Here is a 22,831-nt window from a genome sequence, read left to right as displayed (position 1 = left end):
ATATTTCATGAATATAATAAAAACACAGAATACTCTAATTTATTATTACTAATAATTTGCTTATTTTGACATTGGATTAAGCAAGTCCTATAAGGATCTTTGTATTATCATTATTATTGCTATTCAGTTACAGTTTACTTAATATGATAGATATTAAGAAAAACAAAAAGAATATCTTAAAACCATAAACTTTATTTTAAAATGTATAATTTCCCCTTTAATTGCAAAGGATTTTATACCTTTAACATTATTTTTATGTGTGTTACTTTGTACCTAAAGTTAAATGAATCTTAATTTTTCCTCAGAAGCTAATAAGTGGCAGTAGAAGGGTGGATTTGAGTTATTTATAGATTGTATGTCCTGCTGTTATGAGTAGCATTCGGCTCCACAGAGCTTTCCATGAATTATTTATTTTTTCCACCGTCTCTCGAGGGACTTTCAATGCTTCCCTGTTTTGTTCCTGGGAAACCTTGAAGCATGCAGGAAACAGAATTTATAAACATTTTATTTGAAATGAATTTTAAGTGGATGTAATTTATCTTTGGGGTCTGTTGAGTGTTTAAAAACTGAAGCAGCTTGATGGTAGTGTCAGAAACGACTCTCTAGCTCAGGGAGTTGGACTTTGACACCGAATTTCATCAGCATGCTGCTTTGTCCTTCACACACCTAAAGCCAGAGGCGGCACTTGTCCTCCTCTGTCATCGTGTACTTGTGTGTATCGACAGTGAGTAAGTGTGTTTTTGTGTGACTGTGCGTGCCCTCAGCAGGAAATGACTGGAGGAGTAGCGATGTCGTTCAGCTTTTAGGCTGTTTGCGTCGGCCTTATTGGTCGGTTGCAGAGTAGACGCTGACCTCTCTCACGGGCAGCCAATCCGGTGCCTGTCCTGTGGAGTGACATCACAGAAACGGTGATGCTGTCAGAATGGCAAAGCACCATTACCTCATTTACTCCTCTTTGAGGGTTCAGCTATTGTTGTATACTACGCGCCGGCATGTTTCTTCACCTGCATCACTCAGGAACAGTTTGTTCTCGAGCAGCTTATTTATACCCACCATAGGTGTGCTTACACAGCTACAGGTTATGGAGGAGGTGTCAAAATTTAAGCTCAACCTTCACACCTATGTGTGGCAGAGGACATCTGCCTTTCTGATTCTCCTCAGGTTTGCATCAGATTCAGAGTAGCGTCACAAGTGAGCCTCCCTGTGCTAGAGGTTAATCAATAAAGGTTTTCATAGAAGGATATGTCCAGGTAGCTCGTAGGGGAGACTTGAGACTAACTGTGTGTTTTGTGTGCGAAAGAGATCCGGGTTTGTGAATCGACGCAGAAGTCTGGCTACCGGCCAGATTCTGTTACACAGACACAAACACCACACCCCTCACTGATTGGCACCTCTAGGGAAGATGTGTGACAATGCTTCATGATGAATAATCTAATAGTCACTTCATACTCAGAAATGTAGAGAAATCCAATCAATTTCTCACAGAGGGATTTTGTTCCCACTTAAATTATAATCTATTTTTAGGAATGCAAACAAGCAATTTAAGATTAATTGTCAATGTATATTAACCATTTAGTGTTGCAGTTTGGCTGCCATCCCTCAGAGGGCGCCACTGGTCATCCTTTAACGGAGGTGTTGATACAGAAATAAAGATGGCGGAGCTATCCCAGTCCGATAAAGAGAAACTATGGGATGCAAAATGCACTTTATTCGGTTCTGTTGTGAAATATAAGCACTTGACAAGCTCCTTAAATTTCACAGTGTTTTTTTTTTTTTTTTTTTTTAAATCCAGCATATTCTGAAAAATTTAGCCCTTTACATTATGGAAACAGTCGATCTACTTCATACAAGAGAAAACTCAGGTTTTTAAGAAAATGGCCACTTATCAATTAATTGTTAATTGATCAACAAGATCAGTCAACTTTAGATTTACTCTTTAATCAATAACTTGTCTCTAATTGCTATAAATCCTGCTGCAAACATTTATTTGCACACCAAGCAATTGCTGTATAATAAATGTAATTAAAGCTTTTATGAACTTTTAATTGGTCTGTGACCAAATATTTCCAGTGCACAAATTTTTGTTTAGTGTTTTTGCTAACTTTGAAAATGTTTATTCCACTTAAAGTTAATAGTCATATTACTTTAATAAAATATGCTGGTTAAGGTTTATGACCGAGGAGGTAACGCTTTTATTAAATATCTAAACAAGTCCTCCTTTTTTATATCATACTCAATGCTGTCTTTGTTGCATTTATATGAAGTAATAATCCTGACATTGATGAGTCAAGATGATCCCACCCTATTCCCAGATGACACTAAGCCGAAAGTCTTTTTTCCGTCCCTGGAGGATTGGTTTCACCGTGAAAAATGGCTCCGTTGTTGCTGCTGTGTTTGTCATCGTGAGCTCATTTTTTTCATCCTGCAGTAAGCCGTGTGATGATGATGCAAAGCAGCGAAGAGCTCCGCTACGCTCAGTGTGGTGGGAAAGCTATTACTGCATGAGTCATGACTGAGTGTGGGGTAGTGGGTGTCTAATCAGCACAGCTCTGTGAAGCCCTTGTAGGGGTGTGTGTGTGTGTGTGTAGGCTCTGTGTTAGGAATGTGTGTATTCTACGTTTGGCCAGGATTCCTGCAGATTTTGGCATCCAGCTGCTGTGTAACCAGGGTTTAGCTTCTTCTAGGTGAGACCTGCAGCTTTGTTGAAATGGTTGTAAATATTGGCCATTGTTGGGTTTTTAATTTCTGCTTTGGGATCCTGACTTCAGGTAGCTTTGAACTCTAAAAACCATGAGACGTGACATTTTAGAGCAAAACAGGAAGTTATTCAAAGTGAATTCAAAATGAGGTCAGCCCTAGGGAAAATGTAACTAAAATGATTCAACCCTAACAGTTAATTTGGTTCATCAGCAAAAATATACAAGTTAACTGCTGTTTGCAATTTCAATAGCTCAACAAAACTAACATTACATGTAGTTTCTCTTAGGGATGCATTATTTATCATATCCATTTCCGATATGTGAGGATTAGTATCAGCCTATATCAACTGATCTGATTCAGCAAAACAGCTGAATTGACGTAAAACATTTTTCTTTTTTTTAACAGTCATAAATGTACTAAACTACAAATTTCTTTGATAACTGCACCAGTACAGTATTTAAATACGCCTCTAGCTTCATAATATATTGGAGTCAGCGTAATTAGGAGTACAACAGCAGCGTTTACCCCAGTGTATTATAAGCCTGGCGGGGCACCAGGCTTTACTTGTGCCCCCACAAGGGTAAGCATTGCTTATTTATTGAAGTTTTTAAAAAATGTTTGCATTTTTTAAGACTTTATAGTTGGTGTTCAGATATTAATCTTTCAATAACACGTAATTATCAAGTGATATTTTCAAATTTTGTCTATTTTAAACATTTTTTTAACTCAAAAATGCAGCGGGCCGCTGGATGAATGACTGCCCGAGCGTCACAACCACCGGGCTTAGCAAGTTTTCTGGGGGAAACCTTGCACAACCAATGTAAAATAAATGGTAAAGAAACTAAAAGTGACAAAAAGGAACAAACCTTCAAAAAGTGCAATTAGGAATTTGAACTATAAATAAATATATATCAGGACATATATATCTAGTTTCCCTTAATTAAACACTTCTGCTTATTTATCCAGCGGTGAGCAAATTATGAACTTTTAGGACACAGTTCACAGCCTTTAACAGCTTAGGTGAGGTGCTCTATTTCTAGCACATCTTATGCAACTAATGAAGCTCTTAATTGTTTACATCAGTTCTGTGCCAGTGAGACCTCACCTGGTTTGCAAATCTCTGCTCTTAATTGAAATATTATTTAGAAGTTGGAATAACGCTGAAACTGCAAAGATCATTAAATGTATTCACTCTGCCTTCTTTTAATTAAAATAAATAAGCACAGTAGGGTGTGTGCTTTTCTTTTTTTTATCACTCACTCACTCCATCATTTCTCATCTTTAGTAATGTTTGCATTTCAATCATATTTGTCTAGATTTCAACCTAATGTCTGACATCTACATAGATTACCAGGAACCGTGTCCAGAGCAGTAAATCAAACAATCAACATACAAAAAGAGAAGATCCATACGATGCATTTCTAGATAATAAATAGGTTATTTTATGAAATACATTTAGAAAGAATGAGGATTTAACATGTGAATTGGCAACATACCAGAAAAATAATGTATTACTTGGAGCAGGCTTAAATCTGAACTCTTGTGTTTTTTTTATCTTTTATTTTTATGGTTAATCACATCCGCCTTGCTATAATATAGATAACACAGTCTGTGAGCTCCTAAGAGCGATTTGTTCTTTCACAAACGCAGTCTGCGCCTGGTTCTTCACTTCTGCTCACTTAGAGCCGTGAAAATGGTTGCAACCCCTGAATTCAGTCATTTGGATGAAAGACACAAGCCTTCTTGGGAATACGGTATACACATTCATGGAAAAATAATAACCTAAATAAATCCAAGAGATTCTTTGTTCAGTGTTGTTTTCTTTCTCTTTTATCCCTCAGTAAACTTTGCCTGATTAAAATTCTCACGCCTTTACAGCAGAGCAATGCCCTGTGGATATTTGTTGTTGCACACGCCGTCTCTCCTGTTTGTCTTTTTATATATTTCACAATTTAGGCCGCCTCCGTCTGGGTGGATAAAATAAGCTGGCTGTTGTCTGACTCACTCTGGTCATTTTTCCTTAAGGCCAGACTCCTGCTTGCATCGCTGTCATCAGGCTGCACCACAAATTCATCATCAGGGTTACGCAGAAAAGCTGTTTCCATTCTGCAAATCCACAGACGTTTGCACACAGTTTGGTGTGCCAGAAAGTCTTCAGTGTGTAGTTAAGAGAAAAGATGCATTCTCATAGTTGTAGACATGTTTCCGTTTAATTTAGCAAAACTACAAACCATAAGAGGAACTGGTTTGATAACTGAAGATGTCTTTAATATGTATTTAATTGATGAGGTCTAAAATTGAACATAAATGCTCAAATAAGAGACTTGGGTTACATTTTTGCAAAGCTGGTTCTGATTTTTCTGTAAGGACTATAGCATTTACATTTCAGGCACCCGATTGATGGTAAAAATCACAAACTTTGAGTCTTTTTCACTCATTTACAACCTCCACTCTGAATTTATGAGTGTCACCTGGAATGGTGCATTCACTAATGGGAGAAATTATTGGATTTTTTAGGCTCTTACTGGCCAGTGAAGCAGAAAATCATCTCAGCTCAGTCACTAGCCCGTTTCTATTGGCTCTCTGGTGAAAACTTTGTGTGGTTTATTGTGTTAAAATTGATTTAAGAGAAGAATTTTATAATTTTTTCTCTTAATAAAGAATTAATTAAATTCTTTATTAATTCACCAAAATATGCACCAAAAAATTGGTGCATTTTTTAAAAAATTCTATAACCTTTTGGGACAAAAGACCTTTAAGTTGATCTTTATGTCAAAGGAAAAAGTATTTTTGGAAAGTTGTGCTCTTTAACCTCCAAATGGTACTAATGCAAGTTTGGATATTACTGTTGAGTCGTTAATATTTTATTTAAGAGGTGGAAAACTACTCGCTCTCCACAGTGGTCTCCTATAACCTTTTTACGAACCTGGTTTTGGTCTGATGAGCGCAGACTTGCTGGCTGGGATAATGGCTGAAGTGTATTGAGACGAAAAGGACGGGAAATATAACTCTATACTCAAACTGTTGTATTGGAAAAAGGTCCGCAGGTGTGATTTTTCTTTAGTTTTAACTCTAGTAGAACTGATGGCAATGCTGCTGATTGCAAACATTTAGCAAAATTACAGTATTGATTTATTTATGGAGTTGAAGCAGGAGGTGACCAATGAGAGGCTGAGAAGCCAGATAAGGAGCGAGAGGGTAAGCCAAACTAGCTGCTTGATACTTGATCAGCTGCTTAAATGAATATTTCACTCGTCACATGGTGGAGCGGCTCCCATAGCATCATCCTCAGAGACAAACTAAACTTAACGTGCCTTTCTCTGAGAATCCACATTTTGTTTTTTAAGGGCCTGTTTTAACTTGTTCTGGTGTGTCGGGGATTTTTTTGTGGCCCTAAAGCTGAATAATTTACCTGGATTCCAACACAGCCAGGAGATTATGTTGAGTGAAAAACTACCCTAACTTGACTGAATCAGCTTGTTGAATCAAAAGGCTGTTCAGTGGAAGGTTTCTTCTGTTCTGCTGCTAATGAACCTCCTCATTATGTCTTCTGCTGGATGTAGCTTTTATCTGCCTACCTGAATCCAATTACTTACTGGTGTTTGGTTTGCTCATCTTTTGTTTGGAAATTGGTTCAAGTCTTATTCTTTTGGTTCTATGTACCTTTTGATTTGGGTTTTTATATTTATTTGTATCATAACGTCAATGTCTGATTTGGAAAAATAACTAGCTAAAGTCAGAATTCCTTGTTCATTAAGCTTCGTCATCACCTTGTTGTATTCAGCCCTCTGCTGGACTATAATGTTTGGTAATTTAGAGATTCTGGTTCCAATAGGTCACATGTGTCAAACTTAAGGTCCGTGGGCCAAATCCGGCCCGCCATAGTTTTGTATGTGGCCCTCTAGATTCTAGACTAAACACTAAATGTGCTTATCAATGAACTCAATGTAGTTTTTATGTTTACTGCCAAATTATATCAATCAGTCCCTCCAAATTCACACAAAATCAACAAATCCCAACACTTTTTTGCGCTAATACATACTTGGGAGTTTATTGGAGATTTCTTTCAATAATTGTCAAAAACTTCACTTGTACTAAACAGCTGCCTCAGCCTTAATTGATGTCAGATTATAATGCATCATCTATACAGCGAGTAATAAAAAGTCGTATTTACTGCACAAATATTGCAAATATTTCCAAATTAGATTTTTCTTGCAAAAAATCACAAAAAGTATCACAAAATCTTGAAGATGTTCAGTAATATTATTTCACTTTAGGAATTCATTGATATTTTAACATTTTGTGAACACGTTTTATGAATGCATTCTGGCACAACTGGCCCTTTAAGAGCATTCATGGTCTTTATTTGGCCCAAAACTAAAAGGAGTTTGACTCCCCTGCAGTATTTTAACTATCCATCATGTGCTTCTTGAATAATTGGCTCCAGATCGAGTCATTCATGCACTATTGCAGGGGTGCCCAAAGTCGGTCCTCGAGGCCTGGCATCCTTTAGTTCTCTCCCTCATAGTACCAACAACATTTCCAGCATGTCGATGTTCTTCGTAGGCCTTCTAACGAGCCATCGTTTGATTCAGGTGCGTTAAACCAGGGAGAGAACTAAAACATGCATGATGTCGGCCCTTGAGGACCGACTTTGGGGACCCCTGCACTATTGGCTTGGGATGACAAAGTTTCACAGCAGCTACATGTAAAACACCAAAGATTTAGCAAAGAGCCTCAGATAGGAATCCAGTTCTTTGCTTTTTGTGGGATCAGCCTGACAAGTTTTTCTGTCTGGTAGCAGCCATCTTGGAGCTAGCTACCTAACGCATGCTTTCTGCATGCGTTAGGTAGCTAACGCATGCATCACTTAAACTGCATGCGTTTAAGTGATGCATTGATATTTTGCATTGATATTTTAACATTTTGTGAACACGTTTTATGAATGCATTCTGGCACAACTGGCCCTTTAAGAGCCAGTTAAACTGTTAACTGGTGTCTTTCAATGCTAATTCAAGCAACTATGACAACCATAAACTTCTCAATCTCCTCATTTCTAGTAGATAACGTAAATTCCTGAATTGAGCCATGAGCTCATGTGTTAAGCTAGCTAGGAGCTTAGTGTTCAACCTGAGGCTATTGGGTGAGTTGCTAGGATTGCCTAGCAAGTTGTCGACTTTAGAAAGATTTAGTGTAATGTGATCAAATATAATGGAGTTACGGCACATTACTGGTCTAATCCTTAAAGCCATCCATTCCAAGTCCTGATGCTACAATCCCACATGGAAAATTTATGGTTTGTTACCAACTTCACCTCAAAATCCAACCTGACTACCATTAAAAACAGTTTAGTTTATATCTCATCAAATCAGACACCTAGTAGTACTAGATAACCCTTGTTGCAGTGAAGCTGTTTGAATGTATCAAAACCATTGTTGATGAATTGAGTTCCTTATAGCCTAAACAACTAGGAAACCATTTCATTGGTTTTCTAACCTCCAACTGAACTGGGGCAAATATTTTTGCCAATTTGGTCCAGAGATCTTCTTACAACTAGCAATTTAATTTCTGTTTATTACCAGTTACCAACTAAGGTTTTTATTTACAGTCAAAGTATGAGTTTTGATCTTGTCAGTGGGCAGCTTTAGTCTGATTGTGTGTGAAAGATTCGCTAACTAGCAAGCTTAGTGTTGCCTCAATTATTGGTGTTATGCACTTTCTTGTGTTAAAGTATAATTTTTATTACTTTTGTGGTGCAGAAAACAATAATTTATATCTGCTTTGCTGTTTGATGACCAAACCAGGTTGTCAAACATTGTCAGTTTGTACTGTAGTAGCAGATGGGGAGATTGGTAAATCATTTCATTAGATTGAGCTGCAGAGATTAGTGGGTCAATAAGACCTTTAGTATCAGACCACTCTGGTAACTATTAACTAATGGTGTGGGTGGAAAACACTCAGGTCATAGGCATCCCAGTTGTGTGTTTAAATGTATCAAAGAGACCAATATTTGCTCACAGATCTTAACCTGGAACATTTTTTATTAGCCTGTCTTTATTATGTGGGTGCAGAAGCCACATTGTTTATGTAATTTGCGTAAAAAGCCATTTTTAAATGGTAGTTTGAATTTATTTAGATGAAAAAGTTATCCAAAAACAGACTGGTCCCACGTGGAGGAAGTAATTGCCTTTTATACCCAGACTGTCACCTTTGACCTCAATAAAGTATCGGTGTTTATAACAGCTTGAATTAGGTCTTTTCCATTTCAGTGGCCCATTGCTCCAATTTGAGGGTTTTTGAGCATAATTTACCTGTTTAATGTCTCAATCAGATTTAAGTTTTGACTTTGACTAGGCCAACCAGAACCTTTGTCTAGACTGACTTTAGTCTATCTGGTCTTGATCAGCTCTGATAAAAGAAATGACTATGACAGTTTTTGGGCAACTCTATTTGTTTCAAAGTGATTACAGGTTATAACCTAAGTAAAGTCTTTCCAAACTATAAATAATGATTGTTTTAGGGGTGAAACGATTAATTGTAATAAATTCATTATTGAAATAATTGTCAAGTAACTTGGTAACCAATTAATTAACTGGAGTAGAGTCAGAAAATGTCATTTGTTGAATAAATAACATATTTAGAGAAGTAATAAAGCCAAAACTGTATAAGTTACATACACATTTTGAATTTAGAATAAAAGCACTTTTGTCTGTAAATATGTTTTACACTAATCTCCTCAAGTGGAAAAGTTTTAGCTTCACTTTGTTCAAATTCACTAAAGGAATTTTGTGTTATTGCATTTAACTGTTTGTTTATTTGCATCTTTAAATGTTTTTTCTTATTGTATGAAAAAACGTAAGAGGTTAAATGAAAAATGTGGCTTTTTTTATGAGATTAATTTATTAATTGTCAGAAAGTAGTCGTTAGTTGCATCTCTAAATTGCTTTAATTCTTCTCAAAGCAAAGGTTTTTTTTGTGTTTTTTTTTAAGGTTTTATTGGCTCTAGTGGCCTTTATTTGGTAGTTAATTGACAGGAAAGTAGGTAATGAGAGAAGGGGGAAGACATGCGGCAAAGGTCGCCAGGCCGGGAATCGAACCTGTGACAGCCACGATGAGGACTAAGGCCTCCTTATGTGGGTTGTGCTTAACCCCTGCACCACCACAGCACATCCCTCTCAAAGCAAAGTTTTAATTCATGTGGGTTGCCCTGACAACACTGCTCAAGGTAATAGTGTGAACATTCATGAAACTCATGGCTAGATACAAGTTAAAATCCAAAACAACAATCAAAAATAACACACAAAACATGATAAATCCAGTTTTTACCATTTGGGAATATTTCTACCCTGGTAGATTTATCCCTGGTTCCAACTAGAAACTATAGAAATATTAGTTTATGTTAAAATTTGAGTTTTGACATTGAGTTTTGACGCAGGACACTTTCCAAACCCTTAGACGTGGGTGTTTTCTTGTTTTGTTTTGTGAACATCTCATGCACCAGCAGCATATCCCGTGGCGACTGTTTGCCAACAACTCCCCTCCTATAAATATCCTCAGCCGCTAAGCTTGGCGCTGTCTCGTTGTCTTGTAGGTTTGCTAAGAACCTGTCGCCGGATAAGATCAACCTGAGCACGCTGAAGGGGGAGGGCCAGCTGACCAACCTGGAGCTGGACGAGGAGGTCCTGCAGAGTCTGCTGGACCTGCCCACCTGGCTGGCAATCAACCGCGTGTTCTGCAACAAGGCGGCCATCAGGGTGAGGGCCAAACAAGGATTTCAAATTATGCCCCAGACTTATTTGACATGGAGTTATTTAAGGACTCAAGTGAAGTCACGTGTGTGTATGCACACTTACTACATCAGGCAAATCTTGCATTATGATTTTCGTGACTGGTGAGGCACAGATTGCCTCAGAATCAAATGTACAAATCTAAAATCCAATATAGGAGCTAATATTTTAATTTTGACCATAACTAATTAATGTTTTTAATCAATGTAACATTGCAATAGCAAGAAAAAATATATTTAAAAAAATATTTTTTTTTTACTGACTTTTTTTTCTGAATAAAATTCAAAATTATGTATTATCCTTTACTTGCAAATGAAGACTTTGAAATATTTATATCACAATGTTATAAAATAAAACATCCTTCTCTTTAATTTTTAAAAATCTGGCAACCACAAGAAGAGTGGTCTTTAAAGGTTCTATTCTGACTGTAGTCTTGTATTTCTTCTGCTGTTTTCAGTCATTTCAATGTGTAGAAGAGCACGTTTTGCCTGTTGTGCTCAGCACTGCCCCCTATCAGTGAGGCATGGTACTTTCTGCCTCACGCATTTTCACAGAGCATTTATGGCTGATCAGAAAGACTAATTATGCTATTCGCATTCATGAAATGTATTAGACAGACTGTAGAAGATGTGTAGTTCCTCCTTCCTGCTTCACTTACTGTGTGACACAGCGCCCCCAGAGGTGAGGCACAGCACTGCACTGCCTCAGCCCAAACTGTTTTCATGTAGTTCATGCATAAATTCAGCCATTTTGACCATGAAATTATTACCAATAAAAGAAAAAATAAGTCATGAAAAAGTCAAGTGGAAAAATAGATTTTGTCTCATTATTGTTTGCGTCTATGTACCTAATTTACTTGTAGGGATTATGCTTCCTCTGATTGTATGTCATTAGGGGTTTCTTAGTCTCTGACTACTTTACTCTACTTTTATGCTCTTTGTTTATTTCATAACTTGATCTGTCTCAGCTTTGCGTCACATTCATGAGCAGACTTTGGCACACCCTGGAAAAGTTGAAGAAGCTATATAATTTACTTATGACTCCACATTTGCACAGAACAAGGTCAAATTTCCACCTCTTTTTCTCTTCTTGGACTTTCTCTACATTTATTTTAGCTCACTTTTAGTCGCCATTTTGTCAGGGAGCAACACAGTAAGCGCTGTGTTTTGTTCATCCTTGATTGCCCTCCTTTATTGTCTGTTTTTATGCAGACTTTGCTGTTTTTCAGCTGTAATCATTTACTGGAAGTTTTTGTGCTGCGGCAGATTTCTTTATGACAGGTGGAGCAGAAACCATTTTTACTGCTTGGATACATTTAACTTTTTTTACCTTTTCAGTTCAAGCTGATTTAAAATATGAGAACACAGATTTTTATCTCACTTCCTCACATGTTCAGCTCCCCGTCTCTTGTATCTTCCTCTTACAAATCAGCGAAACCCAGTATTGTGTCCTATTTAGCTTAAAAATGCTGCAAACAGAAGATATTTGATGCTTGTCCTGGTTAAATGAAGTTTATAAAATGAGGACATGTTGAGTGGATAAACATATGGAAAAAGCCTTAAATAGATTAATCTTTATTGCAGTTGCATAATCTCTCACTGGAAAAGAGAAAAATCCAAGCTTTTATTTTATTGTAGCTTAGTGAAAAATGTTGACTTCACTATGAATAACTGTTTAGAGTGCATATTTAATGCAGGTTCACATTGTTGTAGTTGTCGACTCAGCGATGGATGTGAGCTAGCACCCCCTGCTGGTGACTTTGATTATTTTTGTTTAGAGCAAAGCAAATGAAATGTTTCATTCACTTTAACAGTCAAACACTGATTTGTGACTCCTTGATGAACAAGTTGCTCTGTCAAAATAAAACGTGCCAATAAACACTTGCTCTGAATCCATTCTGCTGTGTAATTTGACGTGGACTGTAACTCATCTGGCTTTAGTGCTTGTTTTACTTTCATTAATTTCTCTTTTGGCATTAAACATCTTTTGGGTTTTCATTAACAGATACCATGGACAAAACTAAAGACTCACCCAATTTCTTTGGTAAGTTTATGTTCTTGCTTCTTATCTACTATTAAATCAACCCGAATTGGAAAAACAGACTCCAGTTTCTGTCAATTAATTTGACAGAAACTACAGGTTTCCCTCTGTATATTATAAGCCTGGCGGGCCACCAGGCTTTACTTGTGCCCTCACCAGGCTAAGTACTGTTGATTTATCTTAGTTTTTTTTGTTTTTTTAAATTATTGCCTTTTTTAAGACTTTGTAGTTGGTGTTTAGGCATTAATCTTCCAGTCTTCCAATAATGTATAACTATCAAGTGATATTTTCAAATTTCCTGTCAACTTTAAATGTTGTTTAACTCAAAAATATGGCGGGTGGTTGGATGATCTCCTAGCGCCCCGAGCACCGGGCTTTGCAAGTTTTCTGGGCAAAACTTTGTATTTAGTCACTTTTCATGCATCTCTGTTGGACCTGAACCCAAAATGAAAGATACCTACATGCTGCGCTACAAAATCACAATCTCTTTGAAATGTATGTTTCATTATGGTTCCAAAATGAATCCTCTTCTGCTTTTTGTTTACTTGTTGAGTGTGTAGAAATCCACCGAGTATTGGGATTGTACATGCTGTATCTCGGGAGGTCGCGCTCGTCAATTAGGGGTGGAAACATTTATTGCACTAATCTGTGATTATCTGAGAAGATTTGTCTTCAGCCGCCATATATTGGGTTCTGAGTTCATTCTGACAGCCTTGATCGACTGGTTCTTCTTTGTGGCTTCGCTACGGCTGCCATCTTTAAGGGAGCAGGTGCCGGGTTTACAGACTCAGTCCCAAGATGATTGTTTTCCCTGCTGTCACCTGGGCTCCATCTTTACTGTTCCACCCGATGTTAGAGCTCATACGATGCATGCATTCAAAAAATATAATTTTCTTCTATATCTTCTCAAGGACATTCATAGACTGATCCTAAAGCCTCTATAATATATCTTGCTCTGGGTCATTGTCATACTGATAGATAAACTCCTGAGAGTTAATCAATTAATAAGGTGCAAAGTGTTAACTTTTGAGGAGTTGTAAACATCTGCTGCTCAAGTGGAATCGTGTTGTTGAGGTTTTTAGTCTATTAGACTAAAAATCTGAAGACAGTGACCATTGTTGAAGGAAAGACAGAAATCTGATGAGACCAAATATGAAAACGTTGTGGACAAAATCTAACTTTTCAACACTGAAACACGGTGGTGGTAGGGTGATACTGTGGGAATTGTTGTCTCATGCAGAAAAAAGTTGGGCAGACTTAACAAGGAACTCAGTGAAGGTAAAGGTAGAGAAAATAATAAAGAAAGAGATCAATGTCAACTCTTGTGATAATTTACACTTTTACGCATTTTTGTTTGCTGTGTCCCGTCATTTTTGACAAACAAGTTGACATTTATTTACTGATATATTCAAACTAATGTCGCCTAATGGTAGAGATTTGTTCTATGAACACTAAATAATGTTTTCTTTTTGTTGGTGTTAAAGTAAAGCTATGCGTTCTCTTGTAGACCCTGGATAAGGTGATAATGGAAATGAGCACATGTGACGAGCCTCGTCCCCCTAATGGTCCGTCTCCCATAGCAACGGCATCTGGACAAAGGTGAGCTTTTGCATTGAAGGAAAATGAGTTATTTGGTGCCAGAAGTCTATTACTCTGATTTCTAAAATGCAGAAAGATGCGGCAGATGCATTGAAATCAAATTTAAAAGTGATGCTTTTACTTAATCTCTTTACAAAAACCCGATATTAGCCCACATTTACTTGCTAATCACCCTGTTTGTTGTCTGCGCAGTGAATATGGCTTTGCTGAGAAGGTGGTGGAGGGCATTTCCTTATCCATCAACTCCATCGTCATCAAGATCAGCGCCAAGGCTTTCAACGCCTCCTTTGAGCTCTCCCAGCTGCAGGTGTACAGCGTCAACACCAGCTGGAGCATCAGCGACCTGCGATTCACCCGCATCCAGGACCCTCAGAGGGGGGAGGTGGGTCGGTGCCGACTCCTTTCAGAGGAAATGGCTCTGATTAGGCCGCCTTGTGTAGAGATCTTTGACTCGTCAACGTTTTTTTTCGCTTCAGATCCTGACGTTTAAAGAAATCAGCTGGCAGATGATCCGCATCGAGGCTGACGCCATCCAGAGCGCCGAGCACGAGATGCTGAGCGCCCCGATCCGTCTCATCACCAACCAGTCCAAGATCAGGGTCACTCTGAAGAGACGGGTTGGTGTCCGAGAAGAGAGAACGTCTAGATTTCTCTTAATAATTATCCAGCAAATTAGAGCTGCAACTAACAATTGTTTTAGTAATTGGTTAATATATCAATTATTCTGCTAATCAGATAAAAAACTGGCACATTCTACAGATTTTTCATTTAACCACCTCAAAATCTGCAGAACGTACCAATTTTCTGGCCGTTTAATTATCAGAATAATCGATACAGCATAAAATTGTGACAGACCAATATAATGTAGTACATAACAAGGAAATAAAAAACAAGTATCATTTTAATTTGCCATCTAAATAAATAAATTGTAAAGTGGAGAAAAACGGTCCTGCAACCCTTGATTGTTCTAATAATAAATTATTTTGATGATTAATTGAATAAAAAATTGGCACATTCTATATATATTTTATTTAGCCACTTAACTCTTTTTTTATACAATATTAGAAATACATTAGAAGATGCAAATAAATAATTAGATTCCTTTTTTAAATGAGAAAATAAACATTTTACTGCCTAAAATTCAATAACATACCACTGCTGTAGGTTAAGCTAAAACTACTTGGATGAAACAAAAAAAAGGTTTGCCTGTAAATTTATCTTAATTGCATCGTAGTGTATATTTTTTGCATAGTTTTGGCTCAATTACTGCTCTAAATATTTTTTTTTTTCACCAAATGGCTTTTTTTGAGTCTGTATATTCCAGTCAACAATTAATCAATAACTAAATTAGTTGATGATTACTTAAAAAAAATCAATTAATCACGATTAATTGTTCCAGGCTTAACTCATACAATGATAAATTGGTCTGAAAAGTTTTGTTATGCTGTCAGCCATCTTTGTTTTTCATGTTTATACGAGCGTTTCTTCCTGATGCAGATGAAGGACTGCAACGTTGTGGCTTCAAAGCTGATTCTCGTCCTGGACGACCTGCTGTGGGTTCTGACCGACTCCCAGCTCAAAGCTATGGTTCAGTATGCAAAGTCCCTCAGCGAAGCCATGGAGAAGTCTGCTCAGCAGAGGAAGAGCATGGCTGCAGACGATCAGGTACGTGTTCAATGAACAAATAACTCTTTCTAAAGCTGGTACAGTGATTTTTTTTTTTTACCTCTCTGCTCTGTACTTACTGTCTAAGTTTTTCTTCTATTTAATCAGAAAACATCGTTGTGCTACTCAACATTCACACTTACTCCCCTCCCACTACACTTTCCTCATAATCACTTAATGTCTGAAATTTACTCTAGTATGCCCTCTGGTGGAGACATTGAGCACTTTGTTTTACACAATTAAAAGATGTTAAAAACTTAAATCAAGCATTTATGCACTCAGTTTTTTTCTTTTTTCAGAGTTTGTACTGGTGCTTGAAATCCTTAAAAATTTTAGAATTTCAGTTGGATGTTTTCAAGGTTTAGAAAGTTCCTCATTTTTGTATGAAGTCCTTGAAAGTGCTTAACATTAAAGCTGCACAGTTTAGTATGAAGTGCAAGCTAATGTTTTATTAAAAATTAAAAATTTGGAAAACATTCTTTACAATTCAGACCAGATATTTACATACACCTAACAAAAAGACATAAAGTTAAATCAGACTAAACTTTTCTTGTTTTCTGTTGGTTAGAATTTCCTAAATTATTTCTATTTGCTGAACACAGAAAAGGTAGAGAGAAAAATTCTTTAGATTGTTTTTTGTAACTTCCTTTGTATATTCAGTGGTAGTTCCTAATGGTTCGGTGACATATTGATTGTCTTATATTTTACACAGTAAACAACATTATTTAAATTGGGGATTTTATTTTAAATTAGTGTTTTATTCTTGGAACAGTCATGTGTGCAAGGTGTGTGAGAGACATTTCAAAACATAAAAACAGACTGCATACAATAGTGAATTGAAACTGTCTTTCTCTGCAAAAGTTTGCAAACTTACCTTAAAAATTCTTGAAATCTGCTTAAATTCTACTGTGGAACAAGTGTATGAACCCAGGTTAGTACAAAAGAAAAGCAGAAGCCCTGAAAGTTGCCGTTTTGTTCACCAGGCATCGTCGCCGCCCCAAACTGCCCAACAAGTGCGCACCCAGCAGGCGTCCACAGCTGCTGACCAGAGTGCAACCATGGCTAAGCTGTTCAGCGCCTACGATGTGTGTGAGACCTCACACCACCTCCAGATCACACACCTGGATCTGCACATCTGTGATGACATCCACGCCAAGGACAAAGGTATCAAATACACATTAGAAACACAGTAGAAAGAAAATAATCCAAGGTTTTTACTCTTGTCTAGTTTTATTTTTCGCTCTCTTCTCCACAGCTACCAGTAGGAGGATAACAGGTGGAGCGATGCAGCTTTCCTTCAGCTCCATCACCCTCGACTACTACCCTTTCCACAAAGCAGGTCGGTTCTTCGCTTCCTTGTTTGTGGTAAACCTTTCACTGTCTGCTCTCATGTTTCCTTTCCTTTTCTCAGGGGACAGTTGTGTCCACTGGATGCACTACAGCGAAGCCACTAAAACCAGAGAGACCTGGGCCAAGAGTCTGCTGGACGAGTACAAAACTGACGTGGAAAGGTTAAAGGGTGTGGTTCGAGACCGACAAGGCCCCGGCGCTGCACACGGCTCCCCGCATCACGGCTCCCCGCATCACGGTAAGCAAAATGCACTTCTTCATACGCTGCAGATGCTAGCTCAGCAGGACGTCATCCCTGTGGGTTTTCTGTCCCTCAGTGTCCCTTATGGACGAGTTTTATGAGCCTCTAGGAGGCCAGGAGGGTGCAGAAGGAGAAGTAGGGCTTAGGGAGGCAGATGAAGGACTCCTAGATTGGAGCCCCTACACACAACCTCCACCCCAGTGCTGCTGGTGCCTAGAACCAGGTACCACTGTGTGTGTGTGGTTTTTGCGCACACCTGGGTGCGGTGATGCACACTCGTTGAAGAGCCCATCTGCATTTGTTTTCTTTTTCTTCCCTCCCTTATTTTTTCTTTTCTTTCCTGTTTCGTCCATTCTCTCCAGGGAAGATAAACACCTCCTCCTCCTCCAGCGCTTCCTTCAGCCCTCCGCCTCCGAAGACGCAGCTCATGTCCAGCTCCTTCGTCCTCAGGATGGCGGACTTCAGCATCTACCAGGTCACTCAACACACCCTCAAAAAAAGAAAACAAACAAAAAAGTATCATTTTGCTTCCATTTCACAGTTATGAACTCTTTATGTTGGTAGCAGAAATTTAAGTTTCTTCTAGAATAAAAGTCTGAAAAGTATGACAGAGGGCCACTGAAAAAAATAAATCTGTGTCAAATTAAAATAAATAACCTAATATCTTTTAAATATTTGTCAATTATGTTGTTAGTATATGAAAAGTATCAGATAATAGTTTCTTCCTTGTTGCAGGATGTGTAAATCTGCACTTTATTCACACTGAACCCTATCCCACATGTTTGGTTGATTTGAGTTTTAAAATATTTATTTGCTTGATAAACAATTTAAACAATTCTTATTCTGAGAAATTTTTTTTTTTTTTTTCTGATGGCCCCAATACTATTTGGAAAAGAATGTGGCACGCTTTTGTCTAGATTGTGCTAGATTATTTGTAAAAAATATATTTATATAGGTCTAATTTGCCTTAATATCACCCACTGAAGAGAAGCGTCCCCTCAGCATCATGCTGCCACTTTCATTTTGAACCTCCGACATTACAGCTAATGTCACGTCAAATTTATTTATGTAGCCCTTTTAAAAACAGGTTTAAAATGGCACCATAATCCTGTACAAAGATTATAACAGAATAGAATAAGTTGATGAAAAGAAAAAAGATAATACAAAAAATAAATAAGAGTAGTACTAATAAGTAAATAAAATAAAAACAGAAAAGTTATCCTCTCTTCTGTTACTCTGCCGCATAAAATCCCAGTAAAACATGTTTATGGTTGAAAGGTGATAAAATTTGGAAAAGTTGAAGTGTAATAAACAGCTGAGATAGTTTCTCTGACTTTTCTGGATTTGTTTTTTTTGTGTGTGTGTGTGTGTGTGTGTCTGTGGTATTTAAACACTAGAAAGACTGCCTGAGAGGAAAATTAAAAAAATAATGGAAATGAAAGAAATCATTATAAAATATAGATATCTTATGCTGAATTTATTTGTTGGTGACCAACGTTGCGTGCAATTTTGTTCACTTTGGCTAATAACTTATTTTTAAGCAGTTATGAGGCACAGTTGCGCCAGTAACTTGACAGGTTGTTGCTAGGTAACCTAGAGTGAGTGAGTGAGTTGCTAGGTAACCAAAGAGTGATCTTGACCCTTTCCACGTGACATAGCATAGCATACTGAATTATGTCAGTGACATCAGTAGCGTCTGTGATGTCACCAGCATGTTTACTTACATTGAATTAATCTATTCAGTACGGTAAATATTGCTAATAAATATGAAATTATGTAAAATATTTATTTTAGGTACAAGGCTAATGTTAGCATAATGGTTATCATTAGCATATTGAGTCACTAGCATGTTGATACTACTTGCATCACTTAAGCTAACCTTAGCATTTTGGATCATTTTAATTTATACACTAATGTTAGCATACTGAATGATGCCAATGACATCATTAGCGCCTGTGATGTCACCAGCATGTTTACTTACATTGACTTAATCCATTCAATATGGTAAATATTGCTAATAAATATGAAATTATGTAAAATGATTATTTTACGTACCAGGCTAATGTTAGCATAATGGCTATCATTAGCACATTGAGTCACTAGCATGTTGATACTACTTGCATCACTTAAGCTAACCTTAGCATTTTGGATCATTTTAACCTAACTCAGTACTAAACAAACAAGTTTAAAATGACCTAACTAAGTACTAATTTAATTATTTTAAAATGACCTAACTAACGACTAAACCAACAACTTAAAAAAAACAGCCTAAGTACTAAACAAGCAAGTTTAAAATGACCTTACTAAGTACTAAAACAATTTTAAAAAGACCTAACTACTAAGCTAACAATTTTAAAATGACCTACAGTGGATATAAAAAGTCTACACACCTCTGTTTAATTCCAGGTTTTTGTGATGTAAAAAAATGACAAGACAAATATTTTCACAACTTATTCCTCCTTTAATGTGACCTATAACCTGTACAATGCTATTAAAAAACAAACTGAAACCTTTCAAGCAGAGAAATATAAAATAAAAAACTTGCAATAACCTGGTTGCATAAAATATGCACACCCTTAAACTAATACTTTGTTGCAGCACCTTTGGCTTTTATTACAGAACTCAGTGTTTTTGGGTAGGAACTTATCAGCGTGGCACATCTTGATGTGGGAATATTTGCCCACTCTTCTTTGCAAAACCGCTCCAAATCCGATAGATTGCGAAGGCATCTCCTGTGCACAGCCCTCTTCAGATCACCCCACAAATGTTCGATGGGATTCCGGTCTGGACTCTGGCTGGGCCATTCCCAAGCCTTTATCTTATTCCAGTGAAGCCATTCTTTTGTTGATTTAGATAAGTGATTTGAATCATTGTCATGTTGAAAGATGAAGTTCCTCTTCATCTTCAGCTTTCTAACAGAAGGTTGAAGGTTTTGTGCCAACACTGACTGATATTTTTAACTGTTCATAATTCCGTCCACCCTGACTAAGGCCCCAGTTCCAGCTGAAGCAAAACAGCCCCGAAGCATGATGATACCACCACCATGCTTCACTGTAGGCATGGTGTTCTTTTGGTGATGAGCATTATTGTTTTTGCGTCAAATATACCTTTTGGAATTATGTCCAAAATGTTCACCTTGGTTTCTTCAGACCATAGCACATTTTCCCACATGTGTTTGGGAGATTTCAGATGTCTTTCTGATAGATTAAGCCGGGCTTTGATGTTTTTCTTTGAAAGATAAGGCTTCCGTCTTGCTGCCCTATCCCATAGCCCAGACATATGAAGAAGACAGGAGTTTGTTGTCACATGTACTGCACAGCCAATACTGGCCAGAAATTCTTACAGCTTCTTCAGTGTTGCTGCCTCCCTGACCAGTTTTCTTCTCGTCTTATCATCAATTTTGGACGGACGTTCTGTTCTTGGTAATGTTACTGTTGTGCCATGTTTTCTCCACTTGATGATGATGATAGTCTTCACAGTGTTCCATGGTATATTTAATGAATTGGAAATTCTTTTGTAGCCTTCACCTTACTGATATCTTTGAATAATGAGATCCCTCTGATGCTGTGGTAGCTCTTTGCGGACCATGGCTTGTGCTGGATGATGTGGCTACAAAAATGTCAGGACAAGCTGAACAGCTGAACTTTTCCAGAGGCACTTTAATTGGTGACAGGTGTGTGCTGACTCCAATTTAACATGAGTTTGAATGTAATTGGTTAAATCTGAAAACAGCCACACCCCCAGTCCTAAAAAGGTCTGCACACTTAGGCAACCACAGTACCTCAGTTGTTTATTTTTATTCCAGCTCCCTGAAAGATTTTTGTTTGTTTTTCAATTGCATTGTACAGGTTAAATGTCACATTAAAGGTGGAAAAAGGTGTGAAATTGTTTGTCTTGCTGTCATTTTTTACTTTAAAAAACCTAACTACTAAACAATTTAAAAATTACCTAACTACTCAACAATTTTAAAAGACCTAACTAACTAGTAAACACACAATTGTAAAATCACCTAACTACTATCAATTTAAAAAGACCTAATTAACTGCTAAACAATTTAAAAAGACCTAACTAACTGCTCAACAATTTAAAAAGACCTAACTAACTACTCAACAATTTAAAAAGACCTAACTAACTAGTAAACACACAATTGTAAAATCACCTAACTAACTGCTAAACAATTTAAAAAGACCTAACTAACTACTACCAATTTAAAAAGACCTAACTAACTGCTAAACAATTTAAAAAGACCTAACTAACTACTACCAATTTAAAAATGACCTAACTAAGTATTAAACAAATTTAAAATGACCCAATGAATGGCTCCACAGGTGTGATCTCATCAAATTTGGGCTCTGGCTCGAAATCCTCTTTCTGCAAGGTCTTCGTGTGAACGAAGGCCTCCCTGGGTATGATTTCAAATCTTGGCTCCAGTTCTAATGATTGTACCTGTGAGCCTTCGGTTGACGAAATCTCTGGTAGATAGGTTTCTAGATCTATGATGTCTGACACATCATCTTGAGGAATGTAGGCCTCCACAGGTGAGATTTCATGACACCTGGCCTCCAGGTGTAATTCCTCTTCCCGCAGATCTTTGGTGAAGATCTCTGGAGGAATCAAGGCTTCCATGGCCACAGTTTTGTTGGCCATGGTGTGGGAGGTTCCTGGTTTTTCTGGTAGGTTCACCGGAGCCACCCTAGAAGAATGTTTCCTAGTGAACTTGGTGAAAAAATCCTTGATCCTTCCTTTCAGACCTTTGAGCATAGATTGTGGCTCAACTGGGCGGACAACGGTTTTCCTGGATTCCTTACTAGATGCGTGCAATCTGACAAAAAGATCCTTAACCATCACTTTGATTTCGCCAACCATATCGTTGATTGCTTCATCAACGTGATTGCGTGGATTGTCGTTAGAGTCAGAGTCTAAGATGGAATTGACTCTTTCCACCACATATTTGACAATTAGATGGTTTAAATTGTCAGTATGTTCTGTTCGGACTTCTCCGCCAACCTTTACGACCTTAGCAAAGGCTTCAGGCAACTTGTTGCCTACGATTGCTTCAATTGCTTCAGTGCTGCAGTTGTCGTTAGGAAGACTATCCAGAGCGTTGGCTATAAAGAGCTCCAGGATATCTTTCAAAATCCTGACCAGAACGCAGGTGGTGGTGCGAGCGGGGTCTCCTGTTGCCAGAAGCATCCACTCCATCCAGGTTAAGTTGGTGAAAAGTGGGTGGACTATACCCCTCAGGATGTTGACTGTGACGCTCTGGGTCTCTACAATTGGAGAACGCATTCCGCTTGGCATAATTGCTGGTTTGAGGATAGGTTTCACGTTTTCTGCTCTAACAGCGAGATCAACAATAAACTAATCCGTACTCTGCGACAAACGACTGCAAAGTGAGGGTTAGAGAAGAACAGAGAGCAAATAAACATCTATATGACGTCCGTTATAT

The 22,831-nt window shown here is 37.7% G+C and overlaps 1 protein-coding gene across 5 annotated transcripts in view; it reads left to right on the top strand.

Annotated features, from left to right (window-relative positions):
• The window catches only part of bltp3b (bridge-like lipid transfer protein family member 3B), a 41,146-nt gene that overhangs the window by 1,060 nt on the left and 17,255 nt on the right, over window positions 1-22,831 (top strand). For 3 of the 5 annotated variants that reach the window (XM_032590013.1, XM_032590016.1, XM_032590015.1), the window contains exons 2-11: window positions 10,292-10,454; window positions 12,492-12,530; window positions 14,035-14,126; window positions 14,319-14,508; window positions 14,603-14,743; window positions 15,624-15,791; window positions 16,775-16,955; window positions 17,047-17,130; window positions 17,203-17,379; window positions 17,745-17,857. In XM_032590013.1, the coding sequence (XP_032445904.1) occupies window positions 10,292-10,454; window positions 12,492-12,530; window positions 14,035-14,126; window positions 14,319-14,508; window positions 14,603-14,743; window positions 15,624-15,791; window positions 16,775-16,955; window positions 17,047-17,130; window positions 17,203-17,379; window positions 17,745-17,857 (1,348 nt within the window). The remainder of the gene's footprint in view (window positions 1-10,291; window positions 10,455-12,491; window positions 12,531-14,034; window positions 14,127-14,318; window positions 14,509-14,602; window positions 14,744-15,623; window positions 15,792-16,774; window positions 16,956-17,046; window positions 17,131-17,202; window positions 17,380-17,744; window positions 17,858-22,831) is intronic. The other 2 variants (XM_032590017.1, XM_032590014.1) reach the window with 1 other exon arrangement.

Source organism: Xiphophorus hellerii, chromosome 17, assembly GCF_003331165.1.
Source record: "Xiphophorus hellerii strain 12219 chromosome 17, Xiphophorus_hellerii-4.1, whole genome shotgun sequence".
Lineage (NCBI taxonomy): Eukaryota > Metazoa > Chordata > Actinopteri > Cyprinodontiformes > Poeciliidae > Xiphophorus > Xiphophorus hellerii.
Note: the sequence above shows the minus strand (reverse complement) of the source record. Positions and strands in the feature narration are given on the sequence as shown.